Raw genomic sequence first — 22,046 nt, 5'->3', positions numbered from 1 at the left:
GATATGTTAAATCTCTCTCCCCTATGTACCAAGTATAAATAAATAATAAGACTATTACATACTTGATCAGAGAGTTGTTGCCAGTAATCTAAGTGATGTTGTGTTCATACATGTGTTCATTCTTACATCCATTCATCCATCTTGCAGACTTTGAATGACAGCACCTAAAATATCAAGAACCTCCATGAAAGGATTTAAAAATTAGAGGAAACATTGGTTAGGAAAACAATATAGGAAGAACAAGGACACAGTCCAATGCCCTACCCTAAAAAATACCAAATAACACAATATTTTCTGTAAAGTTTAAAACAAGCCTCTGGTAGCCTTCAGATAAAGAATGGGTAGCTGTACTCAGAGAGAGGAACGGCCGTGCTAAAGGTTTTGTGCTAGAGAAGGGTCGACTCCTCCAGGGCTTAAAGAAGGTGTCAAAGGGATATAGGCTGGGATGAGCAGCCAGGAATACATTCTTATTTTATTTACCCAAGCAACAAATACTTGATCACTTTACTTACATAAGATACTGTTCCTGCCCTTAGGTAGTTATAGACTATTTGGAAGTTCAGACATTGCACTAATTACAATATAAGATGGCAAATGCTTTCATAGAGATAAAGATACATACTCTGAGATCTTGGGAGAAAAGTTCTAATTTTATTAAGAGAATAGGGAAGGGCTTCCTGCCAGAGAACACCTTTCATGGGGCTTGCACATTGAGCAAGGTCTCCAAAGCTGAGTTAGATTTTACTAGTCAGAGAAGGAGAGTATAATATTCTGGACAGAGGGGAAATTTGGGAGAAAGGAAGAAAGGTATGTTCATGGATTGAGCAAATAAGAGACTGGGTTAGAAAGAGGTAAGGAAGAAGAGTTAGAACAAGGAGAGAAATCATATTAAAGGTACTTAATCTGTCAAAAGTTATTAATCAGTAGTGTGATTACTTCTAAAATGTTTGCTGACGTAGGAAATTCTAGAGATAAAAACCCTTTGATTCCAGAACAAGAGATAACAGACTAAAAACACAAATACTAGCAGATTATGGAACCAAAACATAATTGGTCAATTAACAAGTGAAAATGACAATTATCATTTATGTTGATTCAGGAAAAAGAAACAAAAAAGGCAACATTTTGAACATACCACAGTTTTTCTTCTCTTTTATTCTCCACCCACAACCAACAGCGTGGGCAGGGTGGAGAAGATGGGCAGGGGAGGGGCCAGGGAACGGTGACAGGGTTGACCCTGCTCAACTCCACTCTGCTAGGTGTCAGCATGTTTGTCAGGTCGAGGTCAATAGGTATTGTTTCTCATGATGACAGGAGAGTATTGCTTAGCATACATGCTTTATTTGCACTTGTGATTTAATTAATTTTTAAGCCTTGTCGGCTTTGTTATGAAGGGGCTTCTCCCCCGCCACCCACCAGAGGACCCACTGATGGAAGGATCTTCATTTCTTCCAGATCCGTGGGTTCAAGTAGTGGGTTAAGTATGTCTCATAAGTTTCCTTATTTTGTCTCTATAAAATGTGAAACAAGTATCACTGTCCCCATTTTTTAAGTAAGGAAACCAGAACTCACAGAAACTGTGACTTTTTCAGGGTCAAAAAGTTTATGTACCATGATTGTAAATCTAGAGAGGACATTGAGTCAGAAATAATTTTTACATGCAAATGGCCGTAGTCGCGTGTTGAGAAAAATCTCTTCCTATATGCTCTCTCATTGATCACAGCACCCACCCCCAGCCCCAGCATCTCTGGGATGCATGAGACTAGAGCAGCTCATAGATAATGCTAGCATTTGTTGATCACTTTCTGTTTTTTTTCTGGGGGATCCTAGAGTTGGTCCGGCTGTATCTGCCATCCAGACTCCTCAAGGGACCCATTGATCACTTTCTGTGTGGCAAGTACTGTTCTAGGTATGTGACAGCACTGTCTCATTTACAACAACCCTGTGAAGAAGGCATGGTTCTTATCTCAGTTTACAAATGAGGAACTAAAAGCACAAAGAGTAACAAAGGAACTTGTCCAATGTTTCATAATGCAAGCCTGAAAATACCCATAATTTTTGTGACCTAAAATAGTATTTTCTAGGCTGAGGAGCTCAGCTAATGAAAGTTGTGTGGTAATGAAGGTGTCGGCTCATTTGGAAATGGAATCTTTAGCTTCTCCTATCTAGGTTGACACATGTTGAAATTCTACCAAACTTCTGTCTCTCTAGGTAAACTGTAAGTCCACTTTTATCTCCCAATATTCTCTATCACATGCTTTTTACTCAATTAATTCAGAACTACTTGCAATTCAAAGCTGTCTCATACTTCTCTGTCTTTGTTCCTGCTATTCCCTCTGCCTGGAAAAACCTCTTCTCTCCTATCCTTTACCTAGCTAAAGCCTACTCATCCTTCATGTTTCAGCTCAGGTGCCTTTTTTTTTTTTAAGGATGCCTTTTCTGACTCTGACTCTCTAATCCACGAATATATACCCAGACTCTAAATCCCTTGCGACAGAAAACATGTCTTACTCATTCTTTTCTAGTCTCTAGACTCTAGCATAATGCAGTACATAGTAAGTACTCAGTAAATATTTATCAACTAAACTTGTTAAAAAGTATTGAAGGTTAGGTATTCTATTGGATTTGTATTTTTCCCACCTCTACTTGGTATTTACAATAAGTCAAATGGTTCTAAGGAAGATATTTTGGTGTACTAATTGGGTAGGATGGGAAACTGGGAAGTCAAGAAATGTACGTCTATTTTCCACCTTAACTGGAATGATAAAATTAGAAATATAAAGGAAGGGAAAGAAATAGAGACTTTTTGAAATAATATTTAATAGGACTTAAGATCATATTCATAGCTAATAATAATAATATTTGAGTGCTTATGATATACCAGGCACTTTTCTACATATTTAAACTATTTTAGTTCACTAATTTACAGTTCATTTTCCCAACTTATGAGATAGAAATTATTATTACAACCATTATGCCAGTGAAGAGACCAAGGTTCAAATAACTTGCCCACAGTTATACAGGTAAAAAGTGACAGAGCCAAGATAATGCTAGCAATTCCAAGGTTCTTGGGGATCTAAGAGGACCACAGAGAGGAGAGGTTGCACTGGTGGAAACGTGCAGTTTGGGTTTATCCGTAGAACCAAAATGGCGGATGCTACAGAAGAGCCACAGAGGGGGTCGGGGTCTGGCTATGAAATCAAGAGAGGTCTCCATTGCCCTGCGTCATTTACACATGTTCTAATAAGGTCATCTTTAACACGAAAATGCCAGCAAAACTGGCTGCACTGTCCGCCTAACTGCAGTCGGAAGCCAACTTTCCCTGGCAGGCAGACTGAAACCACAGTGAGTCAGCCTGTTGAGGCCCCACCCATCCTGGCCGGCTTTTCCACTTGGAACTTGAAATCTACAGTGGAAGAAAAGGGGGTAAAAGTGCTAAAATGAAGAGGCTTTTTAACTTTTTTGGGTTTATACAAATCTGAATTGTCACAGTCTGGGTTACCTGTGCTAATTGAGGTGAATCTGGGCCATGTCACTGCTGTCTTTAGTTTTCACAATTTCAGTGCTTCTCAAGTGTTTCTCTCTAATTACAGCCTTGGGAAATGAATGCGACCAGTGAAGTGCATTTTTTTTTAAATGGCATTTATGCTTCCAAAGCCACAGTGTCCCAATCATACTGGTTTTGCTTTCACTAGTGTCTTAAGACGTTCAAAAAGTTATTAATGACAAGGGGTAAAATCTTCAGCTTTCAGCAGTCATGAGTGTAGTTTGTTCTTCTTTTTAAACACGACTTTTCAGAGGGCTTCTGCATAGTCATTCCACAGACCTTCAGCAAAGTTTTCACTCCTAAGCAACATTGCCAAAGATACGCATCAAACCAACTGTTTTTTTCTTCTTTAGAACTACAGAGTGAAAGGAATGATTCTGAGAGCTGTAGAGCAGCAGTCCCCAGCCTTTTTGGCACCAGGGACCATTTTCACAGAAGACAATTTTTCCATGGACTGGGGGCAGGGGGGATGGTTTCGGGATGATTCGAGTGCATAACATTTATTGTGCACTTTATTTACATTACTATTAGATTGTAATATATACTGAAATAATTATACGACTCACCATGGGTTGGGGACCCGTGCCGTAGAGCATACAGAAATGTATGGGAGTTTCCATTCTCAAGGAGTGTACAGTCTGATTAGGGGCATAAGAAGTTTAAATTATACAAGATTTAATTTAAATAATATCTAAGGCAACTTACGGAAAAGATACGTCAAGATTGAAGTAATTATAAATGTATGTCTTCAAAACCTAAATATCAGGACAAAATTTTGTTCTAATTTATATTGTGTGTATAAATTTTTCAAAGTTGTAAATACTATCTCACATTTGGTTATAAAATTAATAAAGAAACTTTATCAAAAAGAATGGAATTACAAAAATTAAACAATCTTGAACATTCTGAAAGGTATGGTCACCAACACAGAAAAGAGAGCACTGCTTCCTCGGAGAATATGGCACTTGAATGAGAATAATTGTTTTGTTATTATTTTTAATCTCCTTTCTGTCTCATTAGAACTTGTTTTCTTCTCTTCTCCACTGTATGAAGAGAAGCCTTATCTTTCCTTCCATGGACCCAGCAGAATTTCTATTCTAAAGATAATTTCCATTCTAATAATAAAATATCTAAATAACAATAAAAATAATGATACCAATGAATATTTGTTGAGTGCTCACAGTGTGCCAGGGTCTGTGAACGCACTTGACTTGCATTGCCTTAGTCAGCTCTCACAATAGTCTTTTGAGGTTGGTACAACCGTTACCTTCATTCGTAGGGTGGGACACTGAAGGCAGGAAAAGCCTAGTAATTGCTAGAAAGTATGAGAGCTGGGATTTGAACATAAGGGTACTGGTGCCAGAACCAGAACTCTTAGCCACAATTTTATTATGCCTCCCTACTGACAGCTGATCTTCTCATTCATTTGTTGGTCAATCTACTCATCCACTCAGTACATGGGTACAGCCTGCGTACCGGGCACTGTTCTAGCTGTGAGTTGCACCATGATCAAATATGAATGTGTTCAAGGATGAATGTTTATTTCAGTACTCTTTATCTGATAAAATATTATAAATAATATAATTATCCATCAAGGTGAGGATTGATTATTTCAAGTATGATGTATGTATACAACAAAACATTATAAAGCTATGTTAGAAATGTCTGGAAAGATATAATGAAAACATCGATATTGATTATGTCTGAGTGATGGGATTAGCCATATTTTTTGCCTTCTTTATACCTTTCTGTATTATCTGAGTTTTTTATAATGTATATTCATTTTATTTATCTATACATTGAACAAATATTTCTAGTGTTCTTACTATGTGTAATATAATGTCTTAAGCACTGCAGATACGATGAGAAATAAGTAAACATGGTTCCTGCCCTCACAGAGTTTATAGATTAGCCAATTGCAGCAGAGTGTGATCATTATTACTATACAAGGAAAGGGAACTACAGACAGTATAGCTGGGGCTCCTGACTCAGCCTACAAGGGTAAGAGGATTCAGGGTAAGTTTCCCAGAGGAAACTACATCTAACCAGGGACTTGAAGGAGGAATAAGAATTAGTCACTAATATGGGGTAAGAGTGGGAGAATGAAGAATGTTCCATGCAAAGGAAACAGCATTACTCAAGATACAGATGAGGGAAAGAACTATAGTAAGTCAATATTCCTAGAGCATGGGGTGCAAGGAACGTGGAGAAGAGTTGAAGCTGGAGAAAAAGGAGAGAGAGAAGCGAGCACACAGGGTCTTGAAAGTTACATAAAGACTTAAATTTTCTCTGAGATCAATGGCAACCACTGAAAGCTTTTAGACAGAGAGGCGACATGATCAGATTTTCCTTTTGGAAGAATCCCTTTGGCTTCTGTGTGGACTCTGGATAGGAGGAGTAAAGTCTAAAGGCAGAGAGAACAGTTAGGAGGCCGATGAAGGAGAGAGATATTTCAGACGCAGAATGGACAGGGCTAAGTTAATGATTGGATGTAGAACCAGAGAGGGAGAAGCCCAAGGATGACTGATCACCAGTTCATCTCTCCATTCCCAAAACAGACTAACTGTCACCCTGCTGTAAACTTACAGACTACCTTGAACTCTCCCTTTAACAGCATGTGTTATTTGTTCAGAGTCTGCCTTTTCTGGTTGAATCTGAGCTCCACGCTAGCAGTTTTTGTCTTTTCACTACTAGAGACGGTCATTAGCCATAGTGCCTGGTGCATGATAGACGTGCCCTTTTCTTTTTGTCTTTTTTTTTTTTTTTTTTTTTTGAGACAGAGTGTCACTTTGTTGCCCGGGCTAGAGTGAGTGCCGTGGCGTCAGCCTCGCTCACAGCAACCTCAAACTCCTGGGCTTAAGCGATCCTACTGCCTCAGCCTCCCGAGTAGCTGGGACTACAGGCATGTGCCACCATGCCCGGCTAATTTTTTCTATATATATTTTTAGTTGTCCAGATAGTTTATTTCTATTTTTAGTAGAGACGGGGTCTCGCTCAGGCTGGTCTCGAACTCCTGACCTTGAGCGATCCACCCGCCTCGGCCTCCCAGAGTGCTAGGATTACAGGCGTGAGCCACCGCGCCCGGCCTTCTTTTTGTCTTTTTTTTGTTTTGTTTTGAATGAGTGCATGATATCAAACTTTCTTGCCTGGGCAGCTACTACATTATGCCATCCACTGAGAAAGAGAGCAACTGGAGTAAGCACCTGTAGTACTTTTAGCACCATTAAAACAACAGCAACGCAAACCAAAAAACAGTAAAGTGATTTCGATTTTTGGAAGCAAAGTAAAGAAGATCCTTCCTGTTCTTAAGGAACTCTAAATCTAATTGGGGAGACAGTCGAACAGATAATCCCGTATGTTGTGAAATGGACCACAATAAGAGCAGGCCCGCAGTGCTGTGGAAACACTGAGGAGGGGCCCTTGCCCAGGCATTAGGGTCAGGTAGGCTTCCTTTAGTTAGTAGGTAATAGCTAAATTAAATCCTTAGGGTGAGTTGGGGTGGGTGGGGAGTGAAGAGGACTGACACTGCAGGCTATCACTGCTACCCGTGCAAAGCCCTGGTGGCAGCAGAGAGCCTTCTGCATTCAGAAACAGCAAGTTTTTTGTCATAGCTGGAATATTACAGAAATAGGAGGCTTTTTGTCAATTGGGGTGCATGTTGGCTGTGTCTCTCCCAATCACCCTCTACTTCTGGTCAACGCATTGTTGTTGCAGTCATGGTCGTTCATGGTATCACTGTGGACTCAGCTCTCGTGCTTAGAGCAGGTCCTAGTCATACCTTCAAAATCGCATTTGCTCCTAGAGAGGGATGGAGAAAGGATCATTGAAAATCTAGAGAAAAAGGTGAGGCCATAAATTGCTGTTTCTCCCCTGAATTCTGGAAGCTCAGCAAATGATCTTTCTGAACTGAACCAATCGCAGACAAACACCAAGTCCTTCTGGTGTCAATTGGGCCAAACTGATGAAGAATCTAGTTTGGAACTTGGGAGTCCTTGGGAGCTCCCAGCATTGCTGCAGCTCAGCTGTCATTCCTGCCACACAGCTTATTTAACTGTCTCTGGAAGCACTATTTCTGGCTAGGCCATCTATTTTTGATGACCAGAGAAGTTGTTGTTTGTTTTGTTTTTATATAGTTCAGAGTGCTGTAGTGTGATGATGACGATGTCTTGTTATTCTAGGATTGGGGGTGGTGTAGGTGTGTCTCTATGGTGGGTAAGGCAGCAGGAACATCATCTGAACTCCTCTCCTTTATCCGCATGGTGAAGCTGCCTAGGAAGGGGTTTGTCAACGTGATGATGACAAGCCCTCTTGTCATCAGGCTTATAAAAGGCTGCATAGAAGATGCATATCAGTGTGCTTCTGAGTTTGGGGGGAGGAAATGGAATGGTACTTGAGCATTTAAAAGATTCTGCAACTTCAGGAATTATGTTGAAATTTTGGAAACAGAGTTTCAGAAGAAAGATTATGTTTCTTTGTTTATTGTGCAACCCAAGAGAAAAAAGCCAGGTCTTTGTAGATTTCACAGTCTGCTTTCTGAGGCAGGAATCAGTAGCTGTCTCTGGAACACGGGGTAGAAACCTTGTGTTAGAGTAAAAGAGTTGATGATGGAGACCAAGTGGACTGACTTTGATTAACATTTTCCTTGCTGGAATGTGGTGTGTGAAAGTTATACATATTCTTCAGAGCAGCCCAATGAGTATGTTTTCCTCATGTCAAAATATAGATCATATGTTTCTATCTGTTTTATCCGAGGATTATAATAAAACTCTACCTTTTTATAAAGCATAATAATCTATGAGTATTCAGTATTGAGGGCTACTTGGAGGATACTTCATCTGACCTTTCTGTGAGGGCTCCATAGTCTAGGGAAGATTGATATTCAGAACATTCAGATATCATCAGTTCTAAGCCATTTGCATTTAACTGAATTGAACTGAACTGAATCTTTATAACAAAAAAAAAATACTTTGTAAAAGGCAAAGAACTTGGAAAGTTATTTCTGCCAGATTTGGTTTCTTCTTCTTTTTAAAATAACAGTTTTATTCAAATATAATTTACATACCATGGTTTGTATGTAAATTTCATGGTTTTAGTATATTCATAGAGTTGTGCAACCATTACCACTATCTAATTCCAGAACATTTTCTTCACCCTAGACAGAAACCTCATACCCATTAGCAGTTACTCCCCACTCCCCCTGTCCCTAGCCTTTGGAAATCACTAATCTTTCTCTTTCTATGGATTTGCCTATTATGAATATTTCATACAGATGGAATTATACAGTATGTAACCTTTTGTTCCTGGCTTCTTTCACATTAGTATAATGTTTTCAAAGTTCTGTATTGTAGTAGTACTTCATTTCTTTTTATGACTAATATTCCACATGGATATACCAAATTTTTTTTCATTCATCAGTTGGAGGACATTGGGATGTTTCCACTTTTTGGATATTATGAATAATGCTGCTCTGAGCATTTGTGTACAAGATTTTGGGGGCCATATACTTCAAACTCTCTTGGGTATATAACTAGGAGAGGAATTACTAGGTCATATAGTGACTCTATGTTTAATCTTTTGAGGGCCAATTTTGGTTTATTCATTTTGAAAATGAAGAAAACGATTTCTAGCACAGGTTCAGGCGGTCAGATCCTCCAACGCCCCAAGGAAAATTATTTAGTGTGAAGGATACTTTTTGAAAAGAGGTAGTGGGCCTGAGGTAGAAGGGGGAGTGCCTTGTCAGTCACAGTGAAGCCCAGGTTCAGTGGGGTCATACAGTCTCATCATTAAGGCCCTAATGAGTGTGTAATACGCAGTCAAGCTATTGGAAGTTGTAGTCTGTGCTCCTCCACTTCCTAGGAAGTAGAATGGGGATAATAATATCTATTCTTCAGACTTCAAAGGTTGTAGAGAAGATGAAATGAAATACAAAGCATGTGTGAGTGCTTTGTACATTGTCAAATCCTATGCAGATGATTACTTTTGTGAAGACAGTATAATTGTATCCAATTATAATAATTTGGTAGTACAAGCCCAAGTCATCCAAAACAGCCAGGAATTAAACTTTTTATTCATGCAACTCAGATTTTATCAGAACAGCACAGAGACTTCCGGACACACAGATGTATTCGAAATAAAACATGTACATGTAAAACAAACCATCCCTCCCTTCTCCTTACCTCATGTCTTCTTGTCTTACCCCTGTCCCCCAATCCCACACAGTTGGGTTGTGTTTTGCTGGGTGCTGAAGAGTGGGAGATATTCCGCAAACACTTGTGTGCCCTCCCATAGGGCTGTTTTGAACACAGGACAATTAGTGAAGTTATAGGTTAAACAGTCTGTCGGACATCATTCTTGGGTCTTTGTTACTGCTTTTGTCCCAGAAACATGGTGTCCTTTACGCTCACTTATTTCTCCCTGCAGCACAAGGCAGCCAGAGCTCTCAGTCCGAGCAGGTCAACTCTCATTATCTTTTAGGGTTCCAGGGGAGCGGGTGGGCATTCTCAGATTCTTCAACAAGTGACAGCATTCTCATTGGTGACCACCTTTGGCAGGATTGTTTCTGTGAGAAAATACGTTTCAAACACAGAAGAATCTCAGGATGGCCAAAGATCTTAAAAGTCCTCTAGCGCCAACTTCTTCTAACTGATGTGTGAAGACTTTTAACAATATTCCTGACAAGTGGTTCTTTAATTTCAGTCAAGTCCCTTTTGTGACAGGAAATTTATTCTCTCTCATAATGTAAGTGCTCACCTAAAAATCGATGTATACACTCTGGGAGGCCAAGGCGGGTGGATTGCTTGAGGTCAGGAGTTCGAGACCAGCCTGAGCAAGAGTGAGACCCCATCTCTACTGAAAATAGAAAGAAATTATCTGGCCAACCAAAATATATATATACAAAAAATTAGCCGGGCATGGTGGCGCATGCCTGTAGTCCCAGCTGCTCGGGAGGCTGAGGCAGTAGGATTGCTTGAGCCTGGGAGTTTGAGGTTGCTGTGAGCTCGGCTGATGCCACGGCACTCACTCTAGCCTGGGCAACAGAGTGAGACTCTGTCTCAAAAAAAACAAAGAAAAAAAATCGATGTATAAATGTACAGATGGAGTGTGGTAATACATTTATTACATCCAACCCCACTGGAGAATTTATCCTTATATTTAATTGATAGCTGCCTCCATGTACTGTCTAGTTTCACTCTCTTTAAAATAGTCTTTTAAAAATTATGAACTATTTCACAAACAACAGAAATGTACAAAGAATAATAAAATACTTGTTCTTGTATCCAATATCTAAATGTTAGCAAACATTATTTTCAGTCCATTTGCCTCAGATGAAGAAACCAAAATTAGCATTACAGGAATAGTTGCAACCCTCTCAGTAGCCTGCCCAGATCCCAGTCTCCGACTGCTTTCCTACAGTTTCCCATTATTAAGTAATTTTCCCCAAATTACACAATTAGAAAATAGCAGAGCCAGGATTGAACCTCAGTCTTCTTGGTTCAAAATCTATTGCTCTTTCCACGATTTCCTGCTACCCCACCTAGGTAAATATGCATAATAGTGATAATATTTATTGCCTATTTGCACATGAATGTAAAATGTCAAGAGTTACTTATAGCACTATTCTCCTGTTCCTCTATTTATCATATTGACTTATTTTTTAAAATATTTTTATTTTCAAGTAAGTTAAAAATATGAATTGTCAGATACCAAATTAGTAGAGTTTAAGTTGTGGAAGTTTTATTATATTTGAAAAGAATGTGTTCATTAAGATGATTAATCATTTTTAGTGAGTGGAACTTTATTTCTAGGAAAGAGATTAATATGTTTTCAAACAATTCCATTATAAGAGCTATCTCGGGGTCTGAATACAATTAAGCAAACTTCAAGCTGGGTTTTTTTAAAGGCCGACTTAGTTGGTTATGTTAATGGGGCATGACATACAACAGCTGGGGTGTAATCTTCCTACTATTGTTGGCGTTGATTGAGTCCTTATTCACGTCTTATTTCCAGTCTGGACTAATATATTATGAAAGGCATGGGATGAAGAAATTGAGGAAAGAGCAGGGAAGAGCCATTAATGTTTGGAAAATTACATTTTGAGAGAAGAAAGATTTTAGAGATACTATGGAAAAAAGGAAGAACAAAGATAGAGCACTGCCCGTTGCTCAAGAACCTGCAGTGTTTTATTTCCTAAGCAATGCAGAGCTTATCAAAACACACAGGCCTGAGAGCCCTGATTTAGTAGGCCGAGTGTGCGGCCCAGGTATGTGTGTTTTTGTTTTTGTTTTTTTAAAGGTACAAAAAACATGCAGCCTGAGCCAGAGCAAGACCCCATCTCTATAAAAAATAGAAAAATGAGCCAGGCGTGGTTATGCACACTTGTAGTCCCAGCTACTCAGGAGGCTGAGGCAGGAGGATTGCTTGAGCCCAGGAGTGTGAGGTTGCAGTGAGCTATGATGACGCCACTGCACTCTAGCCTGGCCACAGAGCAAGACTCTGTTGGAAAAAAAAAAAGCTACAGAAAACAAACAAGTGAAATAAAATATAAGCAATAAACAAAGAAACAAGATGATCTTCCTGGTTAAGCAGTTTCTTGCCCTCCCCAATCTCCGCTGCCTTTCTCCTCACCCTTTGTCTAGAGTGAGCAAACTCCAGGTTCCTCACCCTGACCCCTCACAGTCAAGATCTCTCTAATGTGGTTCTTTACTTCTTGTCATCTCAAGTCCCTTGTTATAGGAGAGCATGTGCCCTGTTTCATGCTCGTTAGCCCTCTGCACCCTTGCTTAGGTTCCACTGCCCGGATAGCCTCGTATTATTCTCCCCACTGTCTGTCCAAACCCGAGTCATCCTTAAAGGTACTGATGTGCCAGTTCTTGATGGAACCATCCCTGATGACCTCTCCTTCCTAATTTCTATAGTTTTTACTATTTGTACAGATCATATTGTCCTTTGTAATTTGTCACATATTATTTAAAACTCTTGTAAAATGTCCAGATTCTGCATTGTGTATTAAAGTTAGAATAAGTTATTTTACTTATAAAATAATCTTTTTATAAGGAGGAATGCTATTATGTATGTTTTTCATCCTAAAACATCTTCATAGTCTTGCATACAGATTGAGTTTTATTCATCCAATGAGGTCAAAGAAGTCAGTAGGTTAAGGATTCATCCGTTCTTTAATTCAACAAATGTTTATTGAGCACCTACTGTGTTTCAGGGACCATTCTGGGAACTGGCGATACAGTGGTGAACAAAACAGGCAAAAATCCCAGCTTTCTCATGAAGTTTATGTGCTAGTGGGGAGAAAAAGACAACAAAATAAATAAGTAAATATAATATTTTAAAGGTGATAGTGCTACAGAATAAAAAACAATGAAGGGGGATTCGGAGTGCTGGAGCGAGGCACGAGACAGGTTATAGTCTTAAATGGGGTGTTCACTTTACTGGGAAGGTGACATTTGATCAAAGACAAAGAAAGTGAGCACTGAATCATGCAGCTATCTAGAGAAACAGCATGTCAGACAGAAGGGTCAACAAGCTCAGGGGCCCCGAGGAGGGAACCTTTTCTTACTTCTTGTTTTAGAGAAAAAGCAAGGAGAAAAAGGGTTGCTGGGGCAGAGTGCACAGGGGGCAAGGAGGGAGAAAGCAGCAGAGGTAATTGAAGGGGCAAGGAGAGGGTTCCAGATCATGTAGGGCCTCAGGCCTTACGTGTTGATGAAGTGACATCACCTTTCACTCTAGGTAGGATGGGAAGCCAGTGGGGTTTCCAGTGGAGGAGTAATCTGACATATTTTAACAGGGTTACTGTGGCTGCCATGCTAAGAATAGACTATAGGGGAACCAGAGTGGGAACAGGGACAGCAGTTAAGGGGGCTATTCAAATAACTTAGGGGGTAGATGATAGTATTTTGGACCAGAGTGGTAGAGGTCCCCTTGGCAGTGGCAGTATATGGGCACTCTCTCTCTCTCTCTCTCTCCCTCTATATATATGGAAGGTAGAAATAACAAGATTTGCAGACAGATGAGATGATGTGTGGGAAGGAGAATGAGTCAAAAATGACTCAAAGGTTTTGGCTCAAATAACTGCAAATATTGAGTTGTTACAAATTGAAATGGAGTCCAACGAGGGAGGAGCATGTTTACTGGGCAAGACCTGGAGTTCGGTTTTAGACATCACACATATGAGATGTCTATATTCAAGTAGAGATTTCTACTAGGAAGTTAGATATAAATTGGAGTTCAGGGAAAAGATCAGGGTGGGCATATAAACTTAGAAATTTAAATGAACATTTTTCTACCCATTCTAGAATAAGCATTCTAGCAAATATAGTTTCTTAGGAACTATTAAAACAAACCTTCCTATATTATTGGAAAATGAGTATAATGCAGGTGAGCTAGCCCATATGTAACAAAGCAAATCAGCAAAATATATAATATTTATGGAAGACTTATCTATTCATTAATTCTACAAATATTTAGGGAGTGATTTCTAAATACTGTGCAATAAGAATACAAGGACACAAAGTATGCCTTGCCAGCCCTTAAAACACTCTAGTCTGGGTGAGGTGATTATAAACAGGCTCTGACAGCACAATGGGATGAATGTTATTAGAGAGGGTTTCTTAGGCTGTTGTAGATCCTGTAGGAGTATATAAAGACATATATGTCATTAACCCTTCCCTCGGGCAGCTTCAGATTAGTTGGAAAGATCAAACATATAAAAAGTCAAATAAACCTAAAAGGTGTAAATAACCCTTCATGATCATAAAAGCAATACCATGAGGCAGCAAATGAACACCTGTCAAATGCTAATATTTGCCTCAGGAGTTTAAAAGAGGAAGAAATCTTTCCAGGCGGGGGTAGCAGGGAAGGCTTTGCTTGGGTGGCATTTGAAACTAAGACTAAAGGAAAGAGACAGGGTGTCTTGAAGAGATGTGAGGGAGTTTTCCCTTTATTCTAAGAGTGATGAGATGACTGTGAAGGGCTTTAAGGAAGGGAGATGACAGGGTAAGATTTGAGTTTTGAAAACCTCGCTTTGGCTGTAATGTGGAGAACAGATGGCAGGAGTGGATTCTAGGATGCATGATAGGGACTACTGCAGAAGTATTTGCTATGAGGTTTGTTGTGAGAACGGGACATTCAAGGTGAACTATTTAGCAAAGAGTTGGATATATAGAGCTAGATCAGAGGACTCGGTTGGAGATTTGGGGGTTGTTTGGGAGGTAAAACTATAGCCCTAAAAGGTGTATAAAACCTCTAAGGAAAAAAGTGTAAAGAGAAAAAAAGTAGAAGGCTAAGGATTTACCACCATTTGAGCACTCATTTTAAGGAGCCAGCCAAAAAACACAGAAAAGGGGCCAGAGAGATAGGAGAAGAACAAGGTATCACAGGGCATAAGAGGAAAGAGGCATAAATGTGCAGAAAGATCTAGGTTGAATAAGAATACCCTGCATTCATTTTACTTCCCATAAAACTTTCAATAAATTATCTTACATGATACAGGAATCCAAGTAGCCTGCCAAAGCATGATTAAACACTACTCTAGAATCTAGCCATCTGGCTCCTCTTGAGCAAAATGGAGGTGATAAAAACTAGGTTATCCCTTTGAGAGCTCAGTCCAGGAAAGGACCTTAAAAATCACCCATTTCCAACCACTTCATTTTATAAATGAGGACAGTTAGGCCTCCAGAGAAGTGCACCCCTGAGGTCACACAGTTATTTAATAATAGAACTGGGACCAGAAAAGAATCTTTTGAGTTTTAATTTAGACTTTTCTCTTTTCATCACTGTCTCTAACTAAGCCTAAATGATATTTTTTCATTCTAAGAGTACAGATTTAGTGAAATAGTTAAATGAATTTTAAATGTGTAGATTTTTTTTTAAAATGAGAAATATTTTGGCTTCAGTCATCAACTGCCTACCTATTGTAAGAAATGTTGCCTGTTTATAACCCAAATCTATTTGGGAGAATGCGCAGTTCTAACTATGCCCTCCTGAGGCCACTTGATTCACTCAAACATTTTCTATCTGTCAAGACAAAGTGCAGATTCAACCCCTAGTGAAGCTCCCTCTGATCACCCCGGGAAGAATGGTCACTCTTTCTTCTGGGTTCCCATAGAGTCAACGTTTTTCAAACTGCAGACTGAAACTTATTAGTGGGTCATGAAATCAATGTAGCGGGTCATATGCATAAAGAGAAATAGAAGACAACAGAGTACATCACACATAGTGATGGAGACAAGTACTTTGTGAAACGTTTACTTCAGTTAAGAGTGGGCGTATGTGTACTGGATTGGAATGTAAAACGTAAAAGGTAGAAAAACACAGGTTTGGAGGATTATGGTGGAAAACACATCTTAACATACAATGATCAGCTGTAAGGCCACGTAGCTCTTTGACGGTTGGGACTGTCTTCATCTGTGTATCCCCCATGCCCAATATACACCTGGTGGGTACTCAGGGGATGCCGACTGGAATTACTATGAAGGTTTGAGAAGGAATTGGAAGAATGAAAAGCAGGTAAGTTGGGGAGGAAGTGAGTGCTTGAATTAAATATAAACTTTTCAGTTTCCTTTACCTTGGATGTTAATATTGATTTTTTTTTTCAACCTATTATTATTGCAACTGAGAACCTGTGTTTGGTATCTGTGCTGTGGGGTTATCTCCAGTCACCTTCAATGTCCCATGTGATGTGGTATAAATAATACTTCCTGCTAATGTTGCAGCTGTCACTCAAGGATCTTAAATTGCTTTACAAGCAGGATCTGGTGATGAGTGCCTGGCTCCACTTGGCAGGTGCCAGAGTTAAGAACCAGTGACTGGCTGAAATCCTTGGCTCCGGGATGACGGCTCCCTCCCCTCGCCCTCCCACACTCTCTTCTGCCCATCCCTTCTCCCATGGAGGGAGGAGCCCTTGACCCTGCCTCTGTGAGCTTGTGTAACTGGTAAACAGTCTGCAAAGATTCCACTGATCTAGAAGATTTGCTCTTTCTTTAGGGGTGGCTATGGTGTGTAAGGAGGCTCATGGCAATAAAGGCTATTAATTTAACTCTCCCAGGAATTGAAAAGTGGGAAGGAAAACTGCAAAGGAACTGATTAGAGGGGAGCTCTGAATCATCAAAGGAAATTAGAGACTCCTGGTTAGTAGCTCTTTAAGATTTGCACCTGGCAGAAAGGGGATATTTGACATGTGGTCCCCATTTTGTGGGCCATTTTGTGTACCTGTGGTCTGCTCCATAGCAACCTCATTTCTTGCTTCTGGCCATGCTCCTTTGGGTTTCATTGTCCAAATAAGCCACCAGGAATTTAAGTACCCCTTCCTCCGCTTTAGTTCCTTCTCTCCTTTGCAGCCCCACTGCCACCTTGATTTACTCACCTTCACCTTTTCCTGGAAGCTTCTGGGGGTCAGTCTTCTCTCTTTTCCAAGAAGCTGTTAACTGCCTACAGTTGGGCCTGGGAGACTCCAGGAGGGTGACAGCCGAGCCCTGGCTTGGAGTCGGGTTACACCACTTGTGTCTGAGTTCACGCAGTATGTTCCTGTCGGGGATTCCGCAAATATCTCCCTGTGGTAAAAAAGGAAAGTGCGCTGCGCTCCAGCACCCAGAGCAGCCAGCCCAGTCCCGAGACGAGGAGAGAGCGCCCGTAACCGGGGCCATGTCACCATAGCCCCGGCGCCCGGTCCCAGCCGCAGCGGCGTCCCAGCCGGCTCGCTTCATGCCGCGGTGCAGCCGCACCATGTTCCTAGGGTGAGGGGACGATCGGGCATGCTCCTCCCCATGGGTTGCCCACCATGTCTAATGGATATCGCACTCTGTCCCAGCACCTCAATGACCTGAAGAAGGAGAACTTCAGCCTCAAGCTGCGCATCTACTTCCTGGAGGAGCGCATGCAGCAGAAGTATGAGGCCAGCCGGGAGGACATCTACAAGCGGGTGAGTGCGGGGCCCGACCCTCTGGGGTAGGGGCAGGGGCCGGGCTGGGGCTTGTTGGCCCACCTGTCGCTATCCCAGGCTTTTCCTAGCCGGTGCTGTGCTAGTCTGTGAGAGAGGCCGGGTTCAGTCCAGGTCTGGGCACCTTAAGGCCATGTGACCTTGGACAAGCCCATTTCACCTCTGTTTTGCCCGTTTTCTACTTCTCTGTAAAGGGAAGGAGCTGGATTAAATCAGAGGCTCTCAAACTGGTGCGGAACTGTGCAGAACAATCACCTTGGGGGCTGGTTTAACATGCAGATTCCAGCCTCTGATTCTGATTTGGTAACAGGATAGGGGAGCTTGGAAATTTGCATTTTTAAACAAGAGCCCTGGAGGTAACTGTGAGGCAGATAGTTTCCAGGCCACACAGTCTGCTACAGAAGCTGGAGAAGGGCGGCTTGTAGCTCTGACTCAGTGGGGCAGAGATGATGCTGTGGACGCAAGTGCTGAGGCTGAAGGCGTTGCTGTTCCCTGAGAAATTCATGTTTGTAAAGATGACTATGTAGACAAACTTTTAAGACAGAATCTTAAGCTCTTTTAGGAAAAATTCACCTTAGGATAAAGAAGAGGGTACCTATGGAATAGCAGCTGGTCCCAGATGGGGTGGGAGGGGGAACAGCCACTTCCCTAAAAGGGAGGGCCATCCTGATTGATGGGTCAGGGATTGGGGTGGGGAAGGAAGACCAGTGGATTGGTGGAGCTTAGGGTGAGATGAGAGTGCATCTTGGTGAGAAGTGCCGTCTATCACACATTAGGCTTTGGTTACAAGGATTAAGCTTCCTCACTGGCCACTACAATATTGATTTCCTCAGCCCTCTTAGTGTCTGGGCAAGCAGGACCTGAAGTGGCCCAAGTGACCTGGAGCTGGTTGCCCCTGACCTTATCAGAGATGCTAAACCATCAATTGTTTACACCAGAGGACTACACAAATGTTATCATTTTCTATGTGTGCCCTGTCCTGTCAAGAAGAAGGCTGGGAAGCATTAGGGGCTGCTGGATAGCATATGGGATCAGAGGAATAGCTGGTGTCTGTGAGACCCAAATGATCATTTGGTAATTTTGGTTAATGTGAACAGCTAAATCTGGGGGATTTAACCCTATTTCCTGTCTCTCCTGAATTTTCATGTTTTAATCTGAATCTTCTAGAAACCGATCCAGGCTCACCTTGCATCTTTTATGTGGTTGTATAATGAGTGTGCCTCATTGGAGCTGCCCCAGGGTCAAGGAGGATAGTGCCTAGTGAGAGATGGAGAGGGGGGAGGAAGAGAGGCATGTGTGCCTCAGGGTAGGAACAGTGAATGGATTTGCTCACTGTGCAGAGGGAGCAAACTTGTCCTATTAACTGTCTTCAAAGCAAAGCTGAAGGAAGCGGCGATTTGAGGGAAAGGATTTTTTTTTTTTTTTTTTTTTTTTTGTAGCTTCAATCAAATAACTGCCTGAATCATTTGGTTTCACTCTCTGCTCTATGTGGCTAAAGATACAGTCTTCAGAAAACACTTTGGGTGGGGTGTGAGAGGACAGCATTTCTCTCCTGGAGAAGTGTGATTAATGAGATTATGGGAGGTGCACAGGCTGTAGAAGGAGTGGGTCACAGCATATTGTCACATGTGGAGGTGACATCCCCTTTGCTAGACTCTACAATTGCTATGGGTTTCGTACAGGAAGCGAATGTGGCCCTCTTTCCACTGAGTCTTATGTGTGAGCAGCGTAGTCAGGCAGCTACTGCATCATATGATTTGGCAGATCTCAAACTACTGTGTCCCCTCCTTTCATCTCTCACCAAATCTCTCACCAATCTGCTTATTGCATTATTCTTCTCATTTGGGTATGATTGTTTGAAAACCCTACAGGCTTAGGTTAAAATGCTCTTATTATTTGGGAAGCAGAACACATAAAGCCCTTATCAATCACTTGCATCATAGTTGCAATAAGGCTGCCACACTACTTTGCGATGAGGGGTTGATAGAAACTAGAACAGTTGCGTTTTGATGGAAGGACAAGAGATTGGGAAACCAGTGTTAGGAGCCCTGGTCAACCAGGGGACCTAGGCAAGTTACTTAACCTCTCTGAGCCTGTTGCAGCCTCTGTAGAGCTGGCATTAAGAATAATGCCACAGGCACTGAGAATTATTTGCTGTATGAATAAGTAGCAGCCATGAAGATGAAGTAAGACATATCAAAGTACTTTGTAAACTTAATAGCGTCATACTTATATGAGGAGTAGTAATTATATTCCTACTAGTACTAATAGTTATTATAATATTTTAAAATGAAGAAGAGGTTTGACTCTTTTTAATCTCATCCTCGTATATCCCCACAAATGTGTCTTAAATTCATCCTTGTTATTCACATTCCACAAGGTTAGGAAGGTTAATTAGCAGCAACGTTGGTAAGGAGACATGCCTAGCATCACATGGTTTATCAGGTGGTTCAGAGAAGAGATTTTAGAGTCTTGTTCTGTTACCAAATTTAGTGATAGAAGTTTGATTTTTCTGTTACTAAGGAACAGATTTTTTTTCGTTCTCATTTTACAGATTTTTCTTTAGTATTGGAAGGACTTCTTAAAAATATATATAGTAAAAACATTAAAAACATTAAATTACACCCAATTGAGTTAGAATCTACAATAATTTTAGTGCTGTATGCATGGTTTTTTAAAGGAAAACCAATGTTTTCTTTTAAAAGAAACATGTAATATAAATCTATTGTGAATAGTAATTATTTCATTGTTTTACATTTTGTTGAGATATTTGTACTTAAGAGTGAAAAAATACTGTCTTAGTGAGAGACAATCAAACATTTCACCATGATAACTTCAGGAAAGCGAAATATAGGAAATTTGGGGAGAAGAGGACTACAGAGAGGGTGGTATCTTTCTCTTTCCAAGTGGCAGGTCCTCTTAGGTACTTGACTGAGGGAGAGACTAAAATAGGTATAATCCTTACTTGTAAAGGAAGCTACACGCATTTTTAATTGTAAGAGAAGTTGTAAGAGCAACAGAGTTATGTAAAAACCTAAGAGTTATCAACTTTAAGTAAATAAAAAAGGAGTTAAGAGTTTCTCTCTTTTAAGCTGTTTATAGAATTAAGAAATAATCTTAAGAATCATACTAGCCATGGATTAATAAAATAGTATTAAATTATACATAAAAATTGGTTCATTGAGGCTGGCTACTTTTCCATTGAGTGTTTAAGGTAAACTATCCTTTAAGCTTCAATTTTTTAAATAATTTTTTTTTTTTTAAAGAAAGAGGCTGCTTATACTCGGCACAGATAAACTGGGATGTGTACCTTCGTGATTAGGTACCGCTACCCTCTCTTGGTAACAAATATTAATTGTAAGTTCAGTTTTTTTGGAAGACAATTTCATACATATAAAGCAAGCAAAGGAGAAATTATTGCAGTACATATAGCTCCTGATTCTGGAGCAAAGTAAAGTGAAAAATGCTGCCAGTGGTCCACAGCTGAGTATGGCCCACTCCTAGGGAGACTGGCTTGTTAGCATTTCTGGACTGCAGCTGCTGTGGTAAGTAATTTCTGGGTGGCAACTTGGCTGACTTCCTCATTGTTGATTGCCTAATCCCATATCTTTTCGTATTAGCCGAGTGTGCCGCCACTGGAAATGTATCTGACCCTGGAATTCATGAAATCCACTGCTGTGTGGTAAACACCCAGTCTCCAAACAGCACTCAGAACCATCATCCACTGTGTTTTGCCCCATGAGAAGTACTTACTTGTTCAGCTTGTGTGCATTTATTATTACCCAAGGTTGCTTTAGAAAGGATTTCAGATTGTATGCTAAGAATGGAACTTAAAATTTGACAGGGACAGATCCAATAGCAAAAGGGGTCAGGAGAAACAGAAAGTTGTCATCCTGGACCAGATAGAGTTGATGATAGGATATAACTGAATATGATTGAATTGATGTTGGAACGTTAAAGTGGGTTTGGCCTTTAGATAGGAGTTGAGAGAATTGTATTCCATTGTTTTATGACCCTTAAACTGCTAACTTCTTTGAGATTGAAACTTGTTTGGTTTTCTCATCTTTGAGACTGGATGATACTTTTCCTGAGCAATCTTTAAGGTTTATACATAGCATACTTCTAGAGCTACAATAAACAGCCTACTGATTTTACTTGCCTACCAGATTGTCATTGTTTCTATTATTCTGCTATTCCTAGGCATGCTAGTGAAGCGCTATGAACCAGATAAACCTGGCATGAAATCTTGGTTCTACCATTTACTACCTGTGTTAACTTGAGCAAAATATTTTAATTCTTATTAGTTGAAGTTGGTGTAGTAATAACACCTATTTTATGGAGTCTGGGGAAAGATTAAATGAGTTAATTAGTTGAACTTAGCACAATGCCCATCACATAATAAGCCCCCAATAAATATTTGCCATTATTATGACAAACTGAAAGACAATAAAATTATTCAGGTAGGTCCAATTAGTGGACACATTCCCTCTGGACTATTTTTTTTTTTTTTTATTCCAAATCAGTTTCTTTTTTTCCTTTTGAGACAGGGTCTCT

General features: G+C 40.4%; 1 protein-coding gene across 8 annotated transcripts in view; it reads left to right on the top strand.

Annotated features, from left to right (window-relative positions):
- The window catches only part of LOC123633855 (phosphodiesterase 4D interacting protein), a 175,631-nt gene that overhangs the window by 22,497 nt on the left and 131,088 nt on the right, over positions 1 to 22,046 (top strand). For 7 of the 8 annotated variants that reach the window (XM_045544824.1, XM_045544823.1, XM_045544812.1 and 4 more), the window contains exon 4: positions 17,364 to 17,474. In XM_045544824.1, coding sequence (XP_045400780.1) covers positions 17,364 to 17,474 — 111 coding nt within the window. Of the gene's footprint in view, positions 1 to 16,666; positions 16,684 to 17,363; positions 17,475 to 22,046 lie in introns of those variants that run through there. The other variant, XM_045544818.1, reaches the window with a different exon arrangement.

The sequence above is a fragment of the Lemur catta genome, chromosome 3, assembly GCF_020740605.2.
Source record: "Lemur catta isolate mLemCat1 chromosome 3, mLemCat1.pri, whole genome shotgun sequence".
NCBI lineage: Eukaryota > Metazoa > Chordata > Mammalia > Primates > Lemuridae > Lemur > Lemur catta.
The sequence above is the reverse complement of the archived record's forward strand: the minus strand, read 5'-3'. Positions and strand labels throughout refer to the sequence as shown.